Here is a 21,048-nt window from a genome sequence, read left to right as displayed (position 1 = left end):
CTTTTGTTTGTATTTTCCTGATTATCTCCCCTTGTTAAAGGGTCACATCCCTCTATTTAGTATGTATGAAAGCCCTTGGGCCAATGATACCCTGTAACAAATTTGAAAAGAATTGGCCAAGGGGTTCTTGAGTTATAGCCCTTTTTCTAAAAAGTTTACGCACACCGCACAAATGGCCATAGCATTAGCTCTTTGAGCCTTTGGCTCAGAAGAGCTAAAAACTGAGAAAGAGTATGCAGTGAAGTAATTAGTGAACACAGCTACAGTTTGACAGGACAGCCAAGATTGAATATGGAACAATTGTATGTTTAACACTACCCTCCGTCAAAATGTTCAAGGACTACGAATTCTACGAAATATGTTCTTGGTGACTCCACAAACAGTACTAACCCTATGAACAAGATAAAGGAAATTCTTTTCTCAGAGTTCATTGATTTACAAGACTTTGTACAAAAAGTGTTGACAAATCCTGATGCCCGTAATGCATTTTGGTCGAAATTCGTAATGGATATAAATTCTGAAATGGACAGAATGTGTGTCACCAGTGAAGAAAGTGTTTTGAAGGGGGAAATTGTTGACATTTCACTAGAGCTGTTTGTTGAAAATGTATTCAGAGAAATGGACCAAATATGCCCCTTTGTATTCGATATTCTTGTCAGTCTATGTACACCAATGCACATAAAATCAAAACACAATAATCCTGCTGTTGCTGCAATGTACGGTATTGCTTGAAATGCAAGGAACAGAATCTGATGCAAAAGTTATTGTGTACTGCATGCATCAGATATGGTGCTGGCATTGGGGCAAGTTTGTATTATTTGTCATTAGTATGAATTTTTGGCAAAATGCCCACATCTACAGTTTTCATACTACAATAGATCAATTGTATTACATTTCACCATTAATCTTTTTATAAATATTAAGAGTCTTTGATATGGACATTCTTTGCTGACAGTTAATTATGCTGTATGTATTTTCCAAATTATCTAAATTCATCAACGAAATCCAACAAAAAAATCACCTTTTGGCAAAATGTCAAAATCTAGTTTTCATGCTACTACAGATCAATCGGACTACGTTTCATCATTGTTCTATATATATATATATATTAAGAGTCTTTGATATGCCAGAAGTGGTGTTAATCAAATTTGGATTCTAAAAAATTCTAAAGATCTTTTAGTAAACTTGAAATCGCAGAATTTTCCCTAAATCAATAACATTAAAACCTATGACTTTTCAACACTATACACGACCATTCCTCACGATAAATTAAAGACTACGCTTTTTGGCATCATAGACAGTTGCTTATTCAACAAAAACGGAAAAATTCATATTCATATCTAGTGATCAGTCATTGAAAAACATACTTTGTTAAACACCACTCTTATTCCACGTACAAGTACTCTGAAGTTGAAATAAAAAAATATTTTTGACCACGTACCTTGGAGATTGACCTACTTTTTGAAAACTTTAACCTTGCTTATAACTTTTGAACAATAAGTGATAGAGCTTTGATATTTCACATGAGTATGCCTTGGTATTGAACCTTCTGACCTTGACATTTGACCTACTTTTAATTTTCTTTATACATTGGTCATAACTTCTAAATGGTAAATATTAGAGCTTTCATATTGTACATGAGCATTTCTTTTGACAAGATTTTTCTACTGGTACCAAGATATTTGCCCTTCTGAACTTGGCCATGTTCGGAATGGTTTACCGGCGTGGAGTTATCGGCTCTTTTCCGCTAGACGGCGCTATCACCGCATTGGTCCTTCACTTTTGCTACGTCATGGCGAGCAGAAAGATGTACGGCGAAATGAAATTGCCTGAATTGCGCAGAGAGTTAAGAAATAGAGGCGCTAAGTTGTCTGGACGCAAGAATGAACTTATAGAAAGGTAAATACAAATAAAGAACTACATTTTGGTGGCTTACGAGTCAGGTAAACAGTGCAAGTGAAGTAAACAAATAGGCGTACGTACACACACACACAAAATGTGTGTCGTCAAGAAGCGTAGGGAAAACCCAGCATTTAGATGTTACTACCCATTTTAAATTTAAGGGGAATTTTTAAGAATGCAGTCATTGAGCTTCCAGGAGATGGTGGTGGGGGACATCCATGGAATATAATATCCACAGATCATTACAGCCATATACATTTATTGATTACTCATTTTATCTATATTGTAAGTCTGACAATTATAGAAAATGACTTGGAATATATAAAAAATGATTTTTGTTGAAAATTCTCATACAATTTTGTATTATGAATCAGTGTTGTGCTGATGTGAGTGGGATCTGAATGCTTTATCTTTTGGCACATCCAAATCATTTTTTGTTGTTGTCAAACTGCAACATACCAGCTAATAAACTGTCAGTGAAATTAAAATTATTTTTTTTATAGCCAATAAGTCTTGTTCTAGATGCACAAGAATACACATGCACTATTGTAAAATAAATAAAGAGCTACATGTAGTACAATGTATAATTATATTCGTACACATGTGCATTTGACTGTATTTCAGAGAATTCAGTTTTGAATAAAGAAAAGACTTTTTTAATCAATGGATTTGTTCCAATTCTGTCTTATCAAATTTCATCTCACGGGATATTGAGGAAATATCTGATAGTTCATATGATGAAAATGTATTTTTTTCATACATTACATGATGTATTTCAATCCTATTTACGAAAACAAATAATTGTGACACCAACTCTGAAAGTGAAGATGAAGTGTGGAATAGCACGGTTTAGAGGATATAGATTTAGACCTTGAAATGGAGCTTTGTGGAGAAAATGTAAATAATAATGGAAATGTTTCAAATCCAAACATGAAGTTTGGGACCCTTTTGTTGTGATTGTTTATATATAAAACTTATACGGTACCAAGTTTAATGCACCAGATGCGCATTTCAAGGTCGTGGTCCTATATCGGAAGATCCTGGACTGCAGAGGCTCACACAGAAGCTAAAGTAAACGAGGCACCTTCACAGAGTAATGTGCACGTGGCAGACTCGTTCTGAAACAGAAGTAAGGAATCAACCTGCGCGCAGACGCAGAAGGCGAGCACCCAGAACCTAGCTAGCTACGGTTAGCTCAGCTGAAGTACCAAGTCAAGGTACTGTATTGAATAATGATCGCAACCCGCTAGTCAGTGTAACTTCTCAAATTGGTCTACATCTGTCATGTGAAAAATGGGACAATGCGTCCCAAAGTGTCCAAAAAGTGGAATGCGAAATTCGTTGATTTTGATGAAATACTGCATGCCGACCCCACTTCCGAGACAGAGCATCAAATCATTGTGTTAGAGAATGGGATGCTTAAAATATAGCAAAAGTATGAAAATTGTAAAACTTTCAGAATGGATAAATGCTTATTTGATTTTTTATGCCCCCTTCAAAGAAGAGGGGCATATTGGTTTGCACCTGTCGGTCGGTCGACCACATGTTGTCCACTCAATATCTTGAGAACCGAATTCACTCGATCGTAAGGATATTTCATATGTGGGTTGGTTATGAAAAGAAGAGGACCCCTATTGTTTTTCAGGTCAAAAGGTTAGAGGTCAACCTATTCTGGACAAAGGAATATACTGTCCGCTCAATATCTTGAGAACCCTTTGCTTGACAGACTTCAAACTTGGTACACTGGTACATCTTCAGGAGTTTATGACACCTATTGATTTTTAGGTCACACGGTCAATCCACTCTTAATATAGGAAGATATTGTCTGCTCAATATTTTAAATTGATGATACTACTCTCAATTAAATGATGTGTGTGTATAACCCTTTTCAATTTTCACCATAGGGGGCATATGTGTTTTACAAACATTTCTTGTTATGGCAACATTTCCAAAATGGCACCCTGGTCAAGCATTGCCCATGATTAAATATCTAAGTACTGTTGGAACAGGACCTACTCGGTCTCCGGGTTGGAAAGACTCAGATACCCAATTTCGACTTTTAAAAGCCTGCAATCCTACTTATAATGGGCTTCTGCATATGGTGAACTTCGAAAGTCCCAAACCAACTCAAAGGTTGTACCATTGGACAGCAATCAAAGGAAACTCCAATGTTTTGATTTCAATTTTAAAGCTAGTTGCTCAAGGCGCACTTGTCAATATTTACATGCTTGCATGAAGGGTGAGTCACCAAAGCCATCCTTCTATCTATTGTGACAGCGCAGCTCAATACAAGTCGCAACGTTTCTCTAGACCACAACAGCAAACATCATCAGCTCAGCACAAAACTACCCCAGTTCAGTATAAGCCTTTTTGTTAATATACTCAGCAACATATGGGGTTTAGGTTGGTCACCAGTCAATTTCTCTGCGTTGAATGATTTGGTTGCAGTTTATCCTGAAATGGTCCCGATAATTTTCACCATGTAACGAAGCAAATTTATCTTCGATATCTCGAAGTGAAGTTGGGTCCCGTAAATACGTTTCATTGTTTTTCACTCGATCTCTCGAAGTGGTCTTATCACCGTTACCCAAGCGGGTAATAATTTCTCTTGGACATTACCTGGATATTGTTGGATGCCGGATGATAGTGTGGCCGTGGTAATTAGAGGTGATTACATAGGTGAAACATCACATCACCCGTGCTTCATTGTGGAGGTGACACACTTGAGTATGTAATTGGCTAATTGGTCAATATTTAACCATTGGTTAGGTAATTTAAAAACTGGTCAACTTTTGAGCAACATAATTTAACCAATGGCTAAAAATTAATCGGTGGACAAGGGATTTAAAAACTGGTTAAGCTTAACCAAGGTTTTGAGCAACGCAGTCCAGATGTTTTGTTATTCTACTACCTGTGCGTCAGTTATCTCCAACATGCCGGTGCTGAACCTCTGCCATATGTATGCTTTGCATTAAATGTCATGCTACAATTTACTAACCAGCAGTTGCATGTTCATATACCCTTGCTTGGTATTGCCTGATATTTTAACGCAGCACATGTACCATTGTGGAAGGTCAATATACATCATACCTGGCCGTGTTGAACACATTACGAGTGAAAGGTGTATATAAATGTCCAAGTGATTGCGATTCAAGATTCCTATACCAAAAAGGAGTCATAAAACGATTAAATATAATGCAGATCGAACCCAGCAAATATTCCACTCCTCTGCAAAACCAACAAATAATCCAATCTCAATCGTTTGGAGAATGACTGCAATATCGACAATATTAAGTACGAACTATCATTTCACAAAACGGAGTTGGTTAATTAAATCGATCGTATAATATTTCGTGAAAAAGCGGACATTTGGGTAAATTCCCAATATTTTTAACTATGATTGCGTTTTCACAGCCTTTTTGAGAATTTCTCTACATTTAGATTTTATGCATTTAGATTTTATACAGTATCAGCAAATTTGCACATAAATACTACATACTAAGTTTGGCCCCAACCTGTGGTCAGAACCCTTACTCTGGTAAACGACTACCAGTTATATCCATTTAATATCAATTGCAATAAAGAAAATGTTATTTAAAGAGACACTACAGCTCATTTTGCGCAAAAATCACGAAATGACAATTTTCCTAGCGCTTTCTCTATTTTTGTTACATTGTTGAAAGTATGAACTTTGCGAAAATAACACTTATCTAAATTTAAAAATTATCGTTTTAACGTAAAAATTAATACTTTTTGATGGCCTATACAAAAAATATCGAGACTCCTCCTTTCAGTCTTCAGACGCATGCGCATAGACAGTAAACAGTGCAGCATGTCGTCCAGTGAGAGAAAGTGTAGTTGATAGATCTAGAATTTTGAAAGATTCTGTGAGAAAAGAGGTAAAAATAGAATGAGATAAAACTCATACGTGAAATAAAATTTACCTTACATGGTATCAGTTTGACCGTTGGAAAACAAAGAGCTCGGAGAAACCCATGTAACTCAGTGGCGGATCTAGGATTTCCGAAGGGGGTGTGAAAGTCAAAGATTAGCCACAGTAATCGGCCATTATGGTGCAAAATTTGGATTTTCATTCACAATCTGTGGCGGAAAAAGGGAGGGGGATCCCCCCTAAATCTGCCATTGAGACTAGCTGCGAAGACACTACTTTTAAAAGTAAGTGCTATTTTTATCTGAACACGACACGTGTTAGTTGTAAAAACATCGGTCAATGGGAACATGGAAGGGTTTCTGTTAAAAAAATGATTTATATAATTACTTATTTTAAGGAGCAGGGAATACTCTTATACTTGAAAGGTGAGTGTGGACCCCCTTGAAGGGGAATTTAAATAATTTCCTACACAACACCTTTGCTGTCATTCAAAACCACGTGATGTAAATAAGCATTCAAAAGTCCGAGTCAGAATGAAGAAACCTTTGAATTCCGAACGATCTTCAAAGCGCAGTTGAGAGTAAATTGATGCATCCCAATTGTTCATAATTGTCAGTATCGATATGAATTTTATCATTTTATCAATACATGTTTTAAAAAACACTTTATTAAAATGTGGAAAATGAGCTGTAGTGTCTCTTTAAGTGTTTTACACTTAAATACTATATAACAAATTTGGTCCCATCCTGGGGTCAGAACCCCTACCCTGGGGACTGGGGTCATGAAATTTACAATTTTGGTGGAGGCCTTCCTGCTCTATATCACTATGCATTTATTTATTTTTACATGTGTACGGTTCTTTGAAACTTGGACAATTTTTTCCCACCACTAAGGCACCAGGGGTGAAGCAATCCTGAAATTTAGAATTTATATTCCCTTTGTTCCAAATATGTTTCATTCTAAATTTGATAACAATTGGGATGATAGTTATCAAGAAGTTAAAATGTTTATTGACAAATTAAATAACTGACCATTTTTGGCCCACCCTGATAACAAACCCCTACCTCTGGGATCATCAAATTTACAATTTTGGTAAAGGATTATATTTCCTTTCTAAATATCCATTTAGTTTCAATTTAGTATCAATAACATGAAAATTATCCCTAACATGAAAATTATCCCTAACCAGAAAAAGACACTGATTAATGCAGAGGACTCCATCATTACTACACGTCGGTAAATCAATATGCATGTATATAAAAGAGGAACATAATCATGCCTTTACTCCCTTATATTCCCGTGGTTTTTTAAAATCATTTATTCATTTTGTTAAGACAAAAAAAATCATAAGTTCAAAGCATTGAAAAAAAGATTACCTGAACCAAACGCACATGTAGATGCGACCAGGGAGTTCAAGGTCCTAAAACAGGAATGTATGTTCGTTCGCCCTAAAACGCGTTCGCCCATGACGCCGTTCGCCCTTATTCCCGTTCGCCCAGAGTCCGATCGCCCTCTTATTAAGTTGAATGTCTGAAACATAGGAATTCTTCATTTTTCTATACATATTTTTCTATAGATGAACCAAAAAATTTTTTTTTCACGTATGCAACGGGTCTTACTAATGACCTGTCATACCAAATACCTGACTAACAGAAATTTATGACATTTGAAGGTTTTATATTAAATTTTGTAAGATATATTCCTGAATATGAATAAAAATACATTAGATTAAAGGCTATTAGAAATAATTTTCCCAATTTTTTTTAGTCATTCATAAACATTATTTATATTTTATTGCTTGATATACATGTATGATATATTTGATATTTTGGAGTATGAAGGTATAATACTTGGTAATTAAAAATTTTAATGAATTTTTGTAACTGTTAATTTATGATTTATCATCAGAGCCATGTTCATTCTTATATACACAAGCTGACATGAAATTGAAGCTTTATTGTTCTATTCTATCCCATTTAATTCAGTTCTGTGTGGATGCCTCATTCTTTCCCTCTTTCTGCATATGGATAAACAAGAAACCTAGAAAGTTTCAAAATTTATTTATCGTCTGATTCTCATCATAAATAAATATCAAACAAGCACTACAAATTAAATATCAAACAAGCACTACAAAATAAATATTTAACAAGCACCACACAATAAATTTTTGACAAGCACTACAATAATAACTGCAAAATATGTGACATATCACATCACAACCAAACACATGGAACACCAAACAGTCATGTCACGCCGCTCCAGAATTATTCACAAGAGGAAATCACTTTTCATTTCAAGACACACGGAATGATTTTAAGTCACTTAGTTCACTCGAAGTCAGTGGTGTCGACTGAAGGGCTGTAACACATGGAGATGGCACGGAGGAAGTGACTTGTAGACCATGAATCTGTCATGTACTCATCCCACGCTTTCTGGATCCTCTTCTCTAAAGATGTGTAGCGACGATTGATCTCCCTCTCCAAGTCTCCAGAACGAACAGTAACATCAACAATGTCAGCCTCCTGTCGCAACTGTGGCACTAACTTGTAGAAAGGGACTCCCCCGTGCCTGGCCATAGTGTTCAATCGGTTGTGCCACCCTGGAAAAAAGAAGGATCATTATTAAAGGATATTTATTAAAGTACTTTATCTTACTTTATTTCATCCTCAGTGCATATCCTTATTTTAAATTTAGCTTTATGCAAGTTTATGTAAACATTTTAAGACAATACTTTATTCTTATTTGAGAACATTTCTCCAATTATACATAAAATGTTTAAGTGAATATCATACCTTCCACGTCATTGTTGGTACGGATGGTGCGCTGAAACGCAGACCAGTCTTGAACCCTGAAGACCCGGTGACGGAACCATTGGCGATCGATGTAGTCGACTAAGTCTTGGAGTTGAGGAGTGTTGGCTCTGTCTCTCAGGTGTGGGAAGGTTTCAATGATGTGCTGGGCAGGCAGGAAGGGTAACGCAAGTAGCTGTCTGATGTACTTGTGGACTGCTTGTTGCTCCTTGTATGCTCTCACCAAACCACAAGACTGCACGTGTCTCCAGACAGCCTGTGTCCAATGGAAGATGCACCCTTTGATGGCCACTGCTGGAAAAACTCGGCGAATGGCTAACCAGGCACCTGTATTAGAAAATAATCATAATTAAGTGATAATGCTAATATAATATTAATGTGATATAATATTAAGTATAGCAATCATTTTATCATTCAATTTTTTTCCAGCCATTCAATTTTTTTCCAGCATACATGTTATAAGCATATTACATATAATAACAATCATTTTACAATCAATTAATCTATTGACTTACCAACTTCAAAATCCACCATGAACTCTTCCACACTGGTCTCCTGCAAACAGTCCACAATGGCTTGAAGCACTGCAACATAGTCCTCTTCTGTCTTCCTCGACATCAATACGAATGCCAATGGAAGCTGTTTTCGACGCCCGTCCTGGAGGATGAAGGAATGAATACTGAGTAGTTGTCCGGATGCCTTGAAAGGATCCCTGACAACCTGTAAAAGGAAACACATTAGTTTATATTAAATAATACAATAGAAATTCTAATGAGTTTCATAATTTATACATTTTTAATGAAATAAAATATTTTTTTATTATTTATTTACACTATTCTATAAATATTGCTGACTGATACACCATATATATTTTTCTATACCTTAAACGTGCCATCCATGAACCAGCGTTTCGCATGTTTCAAGAGGTTCCTCTGGAACTGGGTGGCAAATACCAAATGTCTATGGGCACCAACTCTTAGATCTGCCACTAAGAAATCCTGACATTTCAGGAAATCTACATCCAACTGAAATGGATAAAATGTAATTAGCATCAATTATATAACATTAAGTTCATGTTTGTGTTTTCTAGCAGCTTATTTAATAAGAAAATAAGATCAACCATACATTATATTATTTTATTTACAATTTTAAACTACTTTTTATTTTAATTAAACAGATAGTCAGATAAGATATTTTCAGATTACCTCAAAATCAAGATCTGAGGGTTCTTGTGGTGTGTTGATTGATCTGAACTTGTTGGCAGTTCTCTTTAGGAGGTTCTGCTTGGGAGCAAGGAAACGCTGTTCTTCTGGGATACAGTTGGTAAGGACATCAGTCACAACACCAAGGGCTCTGGATTATGGCTGATTACTGATCCGTTCCTTCACCTATGTAAAGTAACTAACATATATTAGACACTCACAGCAGACATAAATACAAAAAATAAAATAAGTACAAGAAATTTAATTATATATTTTTTTCAATTAATACTAAACATATATATATATATCTATATAAAGCTTTAAAGTTGTCCTGAATAATTATGTAGAATATAGACAGAAAAATACCATTGCTGCTATTTCTTTGTAGATGGGAAGTTTTGGATCTGCTGGATGACAGTGTGGCTGAACTCCTGCCCGGAAATGGTCTCCTTTCTGACTAACTGTGGCATGACATCGAACTTTGGATGATCGTACGCTGCACGTCCAGAGAATTGATGATTTGCTGTCCTTCTAAAATGAAAACAAAACATAAAATAAATGAATATATTATGTTTACCATTCGAATAGAGTACATATTATCTTGAATAAAGATGTTGATTTTTAACAGAAGTGTTTAAATTTTGTATCAAATATTTAATTTTTTTTTTATATAAATGTAATAAACCTTTTAACACGTAAATACCTTTACTCCAAACGTAAATCCATTGCTGGCAACCAACAGTCGACCCCCACGTTTACTGCCTTTCTCCAAAACCTTGTAATGGATAATACCGTCATCAGGTAGAATTTCGTCTGGCAATTCAGGCTCTGCATTCAGTGATCTAAAAATATTTATATAATTAAAATTGTTGTCTAATCTATAGATTAAGTTACTTTTAAAGATATATACTTTTTTGTATTGATTAAAATCTTGAAATCCTAAGAATTAAGAAGTTTACATACATAAAATTCATTTTTTACATACATGAAATATTTTTTAATTACAGATTGGTATAAAACTCTTACGTGTCCATGGGCTCTGGACGAATTGAAGCCCGACGATGACCTATGTCAAAGGATCCCTCAAGTGGATCAACATCTGTAGGTTCATCAGGCTGAACTGGGGGCTCAGGATCAACATCTGCAGGTTCATCAGGCTGAACTGGGGGCTCAGGATCAACATCTGCAGGTTCATCAGGCTGAAATGGGGGCTCAGGATCAACATCTGCAGGTTCATCAGGCTGAACTGGGGGATTAGCAGGCCAGTACCTCTGCTCACATGGTCTACAGAACCAGTGAAGTTCCTCTCTGCCATACTTGACATTGTTGTACTGTTGCAGTGATATTCCTTTAAAAAAAAATTCTAATTGTGTGTTTTTGTTTGTTTGAATAAAATAAATAAACAATTACCATAACATAATAATATGATGTGATTATAATGACAATATAATTCTGTGTATCATTTTTAGGGGAGAGGAGAAATGGGTTCAATTATAAATTTTTGCTTTTGATTTTAATTATAATTGGGTATTGTTTTAATTAAGCATGTCTGGCAAATATCTTATTTAATCTAATTAATGTTTATACTAAAAACATATCCACATCACATATTTCATGTCAAAAAGCTATATTATTATAATTTAATATTTTGTGTTTGACATCTACTTAATGCATTATACAGTAATGACCATTATTTTTTAATTAAATTAAATTCTGTACACAAGTATTCAAAAATGCATTTAGTAACATAAAATAAATTAAATATGTTCAAATCAAATCAACAAAAATTTATATTTGTTTTATTTATTTATTTTTTTAAATTAACAATGTGAAATATCAGGATTCACAATAAAATGAAACTTTGAAATAAAATAAAATAATCTCTACAACCCATATTAAAAATTTCTAAAATGTAATTTCTTTCCAGTATTGCACAGACGATGCTGCCAAGCATCACAGCTGATGGCATGCTGCCTTGGTCGTACTTCTCTGCCACATGAGATGCACGGGGGGTTGACCTCTGCCATGGTGGATAGTAGTTTGATGAAGTTTCAAGTTCCATCTCCTTATAAATCATTCTTGAGATCAAAGGACTGGTTTGTAGTTGAAAATCAAAAAATTCTTCAAAGATAAAAGCGGTGCTCATATCCATAATGGGCCTATTAACGTCTCAATGTCTTCAATATTGCTTTCAAAACATCGCGAATCGTTAAGAAAACAAAGGAGCTGATTCCCCAAATTACAGTATTAAAAATAACATACATTTAAACTAATTATGTCTTTTATAAACACTACAATCAGAATTAAAATACCAGTCTATTTATTTAAGAAACTTAAAATTGTTAATTGCGAAAAAAAAAATCGATACGTAATAAATGTCTTAAAAAATAAAAAAAAAGAGCTTAATATATACTATATACTATGTATATATATATGGCGAACGGGATATAGGGCGAACGGGATATAGGGCGAACGAGGAAAAGGGCGAACGAGAATTATGGCGAACGGACTCTGGGCGAACGGACGGACGCGAACATGTAGAGAGGGCGAACGAACCCGATACCCTAAAACAGTTACAGAAGAGGATGTCCTAAGATGTGAAAAAGAGTGAGATAATAATATTGCATATGATACATGTAGCTAATCTAACATATGCGAATTTTATACAAGGGTATCAGTTTGCAATTCCGGAAATTTTACGGCTGAGGAAACCAACCTCGGATGTGAGAATTCTCGACACTTTTTCGTTCAAACCTATATTTAGATCGGCAAGACATCGGCAAGACATACCAAAATTCGCTCCAGAAAATATCCTCTGAAATCAACATATATGCTGCTAATGTGTTTGATTTTGTCTAAGTGGGAATGAAACCCCCCACATGGATTGCAATATTTCTCTTTGACTTCAGAAATGACCTTTCATTAAAGTGTTTTATAGATGTGTAAAATGGAAATTGGAAGAAAAAAATAACACTGAAAGAGGTTAGTTATGTGCTATATATAAATGCTTAGTGCACCAACGTCACTTCCGGAGTAAACACAGCTGTTTACATTTTCAGACTCCTCCCCCTTGTCAATCATAGTAAATTAAAATCTAAAACAAGCTCTGCTTCGATTTTTTTTAATGGTAAATACTCTGTAAAAACAGTTTGTATGTAATCAAGCTGGGTACTAAAATCATTCTGAAAGGGGGGGGGGAGGGGGGGGGCTACTTCTATACCAAGTTACTCAGGGCACAGAGACATGGGTTTCAAGATATTTCAAAATTTGCCTCTTAGCCCTGTAAAGTGTGAATATTTTAAAGGAGCCATTGAATTTCCCATTGACTCCCTTATATACCCAATGCCTGGCCTTTAAAAATACTACTACGTTTCTCTCTCTCTATGATTTAGACGGTAACTTTGTGAGGCGAAAAACCTGTGAATCCGCCACTGACTTCATATGAAGTTTTACTGCACGTGCTCGCGTGATAAATTTCCCGCCAAATCCATTGTACCCAAGAACAACAGACGTGAAGAATGCTGCGGGTGAAAATGTACGTTATTTCAAAAGGGGTTCTCAGAAAGAGTGATAGAGGATCATTTCTAACGACCCTTGCATACACTGAAGACAAAAAGATTAAACAGATCCAATATCCGCCCGAGGGTTTCAGGATAGAGAAAGCCAAATTCTACCTCTGCACAGGTGCGACTACATGGGGAACTGGAGAGACAATACGCTTAACAGCGTCATCAAAAGTAAGTGCATCATGTCATTGTGACTGTTAAATAAAATATAATTTCATTCTATTTCCCTGAATTACTTTAACAATACAGTCGCGGGTCTAGAAGGGGGTTACATGGGTCGCAACCCTTCCTCCTTTTCCCAGGGATAGACATAGGTTGTTTTTTTTTTTTTATCTCACTTGCCCTTCGGGCAAGTCAACTCAACATTTCACTTGTCCGAATGGAAAACTTTATTGTCGAACTTTTTTGTTTACTCCAATACATTTATCAAATGGTAATTTTTATTATCGCTCTCTGTAAGGTCAGCCTAGATAGAATATTCTATCGTTAAAGTGTCCCGAGGCACACTTGAATTAGCCCTATTCTAACCAGGATCAGTCCGACGTCAAACAGTGAATAGCTTCACCTAACATCATCACATCCTCTCGTTACATTTATCTAGTACATTCAGTATCGCAATTCACAATAGTAATTTATTGGGAGCCCGCATAAAATGCGGGCACGCGATAGTAAATGACAACGCAACTCCAAAAGTTTCAACCATACAGTTTTGAAACTTTGCTCAAAGATAACCTGCAGTAAGAGGGGAAAAGCCTTTAAATTCTGGGTTCTGTGACCTTGACCTTGGTGTTTGAGCTACTTTTCATAACGTTTAACCTTGGCCCTATCTTTTGAATGGTAAGTACTAGGGCTTTCATATTCCACATGAGTATACGAGTATTCCTTGTTACAGGACCTTTCTGTGGATACCAACATTCTTGACCTGGACTTAGGAGTTTGACCTACTTCTTGAAAACTGAAACTTGTTCTTATCTTTTGAATGGTAAACTTGTACTAGACCTTTCATATTTCACATGAGTATTCCTTGTCCCAAGACTTTTCCGTGGATAACATTTTTGACCTCGTGACCTTGACCTTCGAGTGCTAGTTTGCTTTAGATTTAACACTACTTTAATCACAATACACACAAAATAAATTTAATGTACTAATGTGCAATGAAGGAATAACTGTAGTTTGTTCACCAATCATGGGGCCGCTGGAGGCATGTTACAGAAATAATAGTTAATCCTTGTAATAATATTATACACATGATGCATGTCGATATGAAATATCCAATACTAACCATAGATGCATGTACATGTATTCATGTAGGTACAATTTGCATAGACACCGAATTTCAGAAGGCATGCGTACAATCACCACATTCGATGTGAATTATATACATAAGAGAATTTTATGAGAATGGTGATTTGGTGATCGGGGGCATATTGTTTCAGTGATGATAACTCAGAAAGTTTTAATCCGAATCAAATGAAACTTTGATATATTGTTGGGTACCAGGTAAGGAAGACCCCTATTGATTTTGGAGGGGGGAAAAGGTCAAGGTCACAGTGACCAAAAATAGATTGAAAACTTCAGACAAATATGGTTTCTGGACAGTAACTTGAAAAGTTTAAAACTGAAATTAGTTCTTCACAATTCTAAATATGCCACATAATTCCTGACTTTACAAAGTATCCCATGCAACTCGGCTTATGCACCCCTGGGTGAATAAATTGATTTTCTTTATGTGGTTTTTGTTGTATCTCCTGGCACCAAAGGTCTGCATAAAGCTGGTGATTTTGAAGGAGTGCGCAAAACTTGGTATACTGTAGCTTTCTTTAATTTACGAGGGGTAGGACTAGTTGTATCCAGGGACAGGATTTAGAGACAGGGTTCACGGAGTTATTGGAACCTGAATTAGATGTCTGTTTGTATCCAGAGACAGGTTCACCGAGTTATTGGAACCTGAATTAAATGTCTGTTGGTATCCAGAGACAGGATTTAGAGACAGGGTTCACTGAGTTATTAAAACCTGAATTAGATGTCTGTTTGTATCTAGAGACAGGGTTCATTGGAACCTGAATTAGATGTCCGGTTACCTCTTGACGTTGTTACAGTTCAACATTTTATCGACTAGAACACAGGTACACCACAAGTGATGACGTAACATGCATAATGAGGGTCAGGCTAATAAACATAGACACTAGCACGTAATATCATAACATCTCCCTCCCTTTGGAATTGAAATAATGGACAAGTTAACTAGGAACTTAAACTTTGATTTACAATACAAATGATCTAAAGTGAATTCAACTTCACCGAATCAACAAAGGCAGAATCTAGCAAATAATACCAAAATTATTACAAAGTAATTTGCAACATTGAAAAGTGCTCTTGTGTAACACACACACATGTCGCAGTCATTCTTGGGAGGCTTCCGTATACGCGAACTAGTTCTCGATTTGGCTGAGTTTGTAGCCACGGTGGTTGGTTCACAAGAATTAGGTAGAGCGACGCGGTTTTGAACAACTTTATTGTCCTTGATCTGCGGAAGCTCATTACGAGTCACTGAGGGAGCATCACACAAGATACCATAGTCCGGTAAGGGATCAGCATTGGCGTCGAACGGTTCCTTTGTGGCGCGAAGGTCTTTCCGGTTCCGGCGGTATTGTTTGTTGTTGATCTCGACGATGTACGAGCGCTTTCCAATATTTTCTTGGCAAGTTCCATAACGCCATTTTTTCTCAGGGTCCGTGTTTGTTTTCATCCGCACAGGTTGTCCTATGTTGAGGTCCGGAAGTTGTTTAGCACTTCTGTCATAGTAAAACTTGGCTCTCTGTCGTTTGAGTTTTACTTTTTCGGGTACTTTCTCGACAAACTTGGGTGTAGTAGTTCCTGTGACATTGGTAACGAATGAATCTACTGTTCTAAATGCATTCTGAATTTCTGATAAAAATTACCTTTAAATTGTAATTTGGTTTTGTCAACAGTTGCTTTTTCTCAAAAATAATAAATTAGTTACTATGTGTACCTCAGTTTAACAATATTATATTTCATCATGTCCTTTTTATGTATTTATTTATTTTCTTTGTTGAAGTTTGTTTTACATGTAAAGCACTTTAGGGTAATTATTTATTATATAAGGCATCACATGTATATAAATACAGTATAATAATAATATTGCCCTATCTTTGAGTAACCATGGTAACTACATGCATCAGCTATGTTTACTAACTGCATAAAAGCAGAATGACAAAAATGAAGTAAGTCTTAGAACATATGTAGATATATGCATGATTGTTTTGTGTTTTATGTCTGAAGTTGGAACATAATTATGCAATACATGTAAACATAATTCAACCTATTGCATTTTCAGTAGTGAAATATAAAAAGGTATCTGACATATCACAGTGATATTTTCACTGGTAGTATCTTCACACTGTGAAAATATCAAAAGTCGCATCTTCACAGTGTCAAACTAGGCCATATATGCAATTTGCTGTATAATTCATTTCAAATTCATAATTTTTCCCCCATAAATTAATTACATTTATTTGGTTCAAGTAAAGTTAATGTAACTGAATTTAGTGATTTTGCTCAGTACCTTGTTGACTTGCTAGAACGACATTCAATGTGCAATACATGTATTGTTTTGTATAGCATTGTAAAGAATTGTTTTGGTGCAGAAAGTTTAAAACAGGCTACATGTATGTAGATAGGTGATGTTTCTATGACTTATATGTAAAACAGCCTAAGTTTAAAAAAATAAAATTTTAAAAAAGAAAACGCAAAACAGAACACCATGCAATGAAATACAAGTAACCGAACATTCTCAAGCAATGCATCATATTTCAACCAAATAACATGAGAATTAGATGTAATAAATTATCTTCGGACATAATGTTTTAGAGTATTCCCATAATAATCTTTATGCCTCCTCCTTACTTTACAACAAAAACTCTATGTATGTTGAAAAGAAATTTATTGATCAAATAAATCTTGATCAACAATTCAAACATGTAATTGGAACAAATAGAAAAAATAACTACTAAAAAATATTCCTAGGACTACATGCAACTATCCAATACACATGTGAATAAAACAAATACAAAAGAAATAACAAAATTGCACTCGAGCAATTCAAAACATAAATATACAAAAGCTTACTTTCTCTTTAGACAATGGACATACTTAAATTTACAATTACCCTGAATTTTTCCAGAAAAACTGACAGACCGAAGTAAAATTTACACATATAAAATACATATCTATTACTGGCATTCCATGTAAGTCAAGAAAACAAATAATAATCAAGGTAACATGTATATGGGACTAACAAATAAGAAGTTATATTGTTAATATTTAACAACAATCCAATAATGGGCAAAGGTGGGGTCCATTACCCACAAGTTGAAAAGATCATGCCAATCATGGTCTTTGAAACGACCCCACCAAAGCCATTGCCAGCACATCATCCATTAACAAGTTAGAAGAAACCTAAAAACTATCCATAACCTTATCCGGTAAAAAGCACATTGTACCAAAGATCTTGGCTATTGTGATATAATATAAAATGTACATGTATTTTAAACTAATCTTAAGAAAAATAATGTTACCGGCCCCAGCAGATAACATGCGAACCTTTGATATGTACATACAATTTAATTTCAATAATATTACCAGTTCAAGCAGGTTAACTCTTAAAAGATCATAACTCAAAACATAATTCAACAGTATGATGATATACATATAATGAACTTCAACTGCATTACCGGCCCCAGCAGGTAACACGTAAAAGAATGTTAATCCGTACATGAAAACTGCACTAGTTACTGGCCCAAGCTAGTAACATGGTTAAATAGAAGTGTCATATTGTACCAATGCATATACCGGCCCCAGCAGGTATACACAATCCTAGGCCAAACAAGGGTTCTGACAAAATTTACTATTACTTATTGCTAGGTATGTTATTTGATCGGATATATTTCTGAAATGCATTTGAATGCCAGTGTCCCACTGATCTAATTTGCGCATCTGTGCAACCATTCTGTGCAGCCACCGTAGCAGCACCTATCCTAAACCTGTGACCTTTGTAACGTGTACTATCCAAGCCACAGCAAAGCAAACATTTTTGTAGGGTCTTATTAAATACACTCCTTGTCAGCTGTAAACCCCCATTTAAAATGAAAAGTGGACCTTCATTGTTTTTCCTAACATTCAAATACTGAACAAGGGAATCGATGGCAGAAATTTGGCATGGTCCATGTGAGAATGAAATGTACTTAGGCTGACCTGAAGAATTATGTTTAAACTTCCTAAAGCAGACATTGACCTGATTAAATTTTTCTGCCCCCCGAGTGAAAGTAACATCTGAAAGCTGAATGACATCATCTGTATGTCCATCTGAACTTACTATTTCCCCAATGCGTGGAAATGCAGAAAATACTATTTCCCCAATGCAGAAAATGCAAATAAGAACATAGCTCTAAACATTTTTCTTTTGTATTCCTCATGAATGACTTGTGGTATACACGAAAGCAGATTGTTTAAAATATGAGGTGTGATGGGTAAACGTATATCGAAGGTATTGCCCAAACGATATGCCCCTGAAACTAATTTCTGTATAACAAATGTTTGCGTTGGGTCTTGGTAATTTAGCACTTTGTGAACAAAAGCAAGGGCTGATAAATATGTTGAAATGGACCTAGGGGAAAAAGAGTCGGAGAAAAGATGAGCTACAAAGAGAGCCACCAGCGAAGTGACATTCCATATTTACTACAAAACGACAGTAGCATCCTCCAAGCTCTATTATACGTAGCCGTAGTGGATGGTGCTATTGCTGCTTCTGTAAGTTGCTTAATGTATTCCAAAAGTTTTGAGGCATCAGAGCTTCTGGTACCAGTGATGGTTCTGGTTGAGCATGTGGTGCCAGCTTCTGAAACTCTTGAACCCTGTGTATTTGGTAGCTGTCTTTCCAAATCCAAAACTGCTGATGCAGGTATATGTTCACCTTGCAGCATTGTACCACTGGTATTTCTATCAACTCGTTGCTGCTTGTCTTCATCTGGACCTCCTGCTTGCTCCACTTGTGGATTCTGTGTAGGAAGAACTCCGACCTTCTGTAATTCTGCCATAATATTACTTGTAATGTTTTTAGTTAAGGATTGAATTATATCACTATTTGTAGTGTCACTTGCATTTAGAATGTTTGTAGCATTGCCATTTTTCGCAGTCCTTCTCCGCTTAGCTGGAGGCTCAGTGCCAGCGGACTTCTTCTTTGGGCCCATGATTAAGATCTACAATAACAAAATGTTCATTAAGCACATGCTAAAATAATATTAGCATGCTACTATACATGCATATATCTGCATGCCATTAATTAGGGTACAGGTAATTTAACCTGCTAATTTTTATATAACTACATATTTTCAGAAATAAATTCTTGTTCAGAAGTGAACCTGACATCTATTTTACTGTATACAGTGCTACAACCTCTTACAAGGCTTAAATCTGAAAGTACCAGTATACCCATACTGTATATAACATGATAAATTCATACCATGCCAAATAATCTTTAACTGTACAAGCCCAGGACTCCTGAAGCTTGCTAAACAAATCATAAACCCTTTAATAGGTATCAAACAATATCAAATATGCAACAATACATGCCCAGGACTCCTGAACCATGCTAACAAATCATAAACCTTTAATAGGCATCAAATAATATCACATATGCAACTGCCCAGCATAAACAAACTGTTTATTCAGCACGTCACTGACCAAGTTACCAGTGTATAGACAAGGCATAAACTTAAATAGGTAAATATTATTATCATTTTTTGATAATTAATGTTCAACTTTTGATTGTAGATGTAAATGTGACACTTGTATAGTAGTAGTTTTACTATAGAAAAACAAAGAAACTGTGTCAAAGTACACTAGTTATTCTCAATGTATCAGCTCACATAGAACTGAGTTAAGTAAACCCAGCAATCCAGAATGTATTCAAATGCCACACAACATATATTGTATATATGCATAAATGTACTAGTGAACCAACATCAATCTGAATATTCAAACACTATACAACCTATATTGTATATATGCAAAAAAATATATTGCACCAACATCAATCTGATTATTGACCCATTCACAAGAGCAATACAAATATCAAATATTAAAGAAATACCGTATAGCATGAAGAACGGCTAATCTAAGGCTCCTATAAAACTTCTTTGTCCCTATCACAGAGAGGTGAACACCGTCCCCACTTAAAATAGCCAAGGGACTTTGCATCAGCCGCAAATGACGCCAAAATGTGAGGTTAGGATGGCCTTCCAACATGTCCTTTAACATTTGATTCACAATGCCTCGCTTAAACTCGTATCATTCAACACTAACCTGTTTTGGTTTAGTACGAATAAAAAGTTCAGAAACCACAATGTTTTTTATGAAGCAAAATTGTTCAGTCAAAGATTGAACCCAGTCTACTAGTCTGCATGCAAAGACTTCTGGTCTGACTGCTTTAATGGACATATCATTCCCACCTAGCTGAATCACGATAATGTCCGGTCTGTATGCCCGTAGCTTCTCAAATAACAAAGAGTCAACTTCCAGTGTATCTAACTTTCCACCGCTAATTCCATAGAAATACACTGTACATAAAGATGAATCTAATCCCAAATTATTGATAC

General features: G+C 35.6%; 1 protein-coding gene and 2 long non-coding RNA genes across 3 annotated transcripts; 1 reads left to right on the top strand and 2 right to left on the bottom strand.

Annotated features, from left to right (window-relative positions):
- The first annotated feature begins 5,542 nt into the window (after nucleotides 1-5,542).
- LOC130049521 (uncharacterized) lies at nucleotides 5,543-6,410 on the top strand. The gene is made up of 2 exons (XR_008798064.1): nucleotides 5,543-6,078; nucleotides 6,192-6,410. It is a non-coding gene; the product is annotated as an uncharacterized LOC130049521 (long non-coding RNA).
- A 1,393-nt stretch (nucleotides 6,411-7,803) lies between these two features.
- On the bottom strand, nucleotides 7,804-9,342 carry LOC125666009 (uncharacterized). Its single transcript, XM_048899082.2, has 3 exons — nucleotides 9,120-9,342; nucleotides 8,587-8,931; nucleotides 7,804-8,393 (listed from the first exon to the last, which is right to left on the bottom strand). Exons 1-3 carry the CDS (start codon nucleotides 9,340-9,342, stop codon nucleotides 8,122-8,124), a joined length of 840 nt encoding a protein of 279 aa, XP_048755039.2. The 3' UTR covers nucleotides 7,804-8,121.
- Nucleotides 9,343-9,496: 154 nt separating this feature from the next.
- On the bottom strand, nucleotides 9,497-10,361 carry LOC125662845 (uncharacterized). Its single transcript, XR_008798063.1, has 3 exons — nucleotides 10,173-10,361; nucleotides 9,810-9,992; nucleotides 9,497-9,629 (listed from the first exon to the last, which is right to left on the bottom strand). It is a non-coding gene; the product is annotated as an uncharacterized LOC125662845 (long non-coding RNA).
- Nucleotides 10,362-21,048: the final 10,687 nt, after the last annotated feature.

This window comes from Ostrea edulis, chromosome 8 (assembly GCF_947568905.1).
Source record: "Ostrea edulis chromosome 8, xbOstEdul1.1, whole genome shotgun sequence".
Taxonomy (NCBI): Eukaryota; Metazoa; Mollusca; class Bivalvia; order Ostreida; family Ostreidae; genus Ostrea; species Ostrea edulis.
This window is presented reverse-complemented; position numbering and strand designations above follow the sequence as displayed.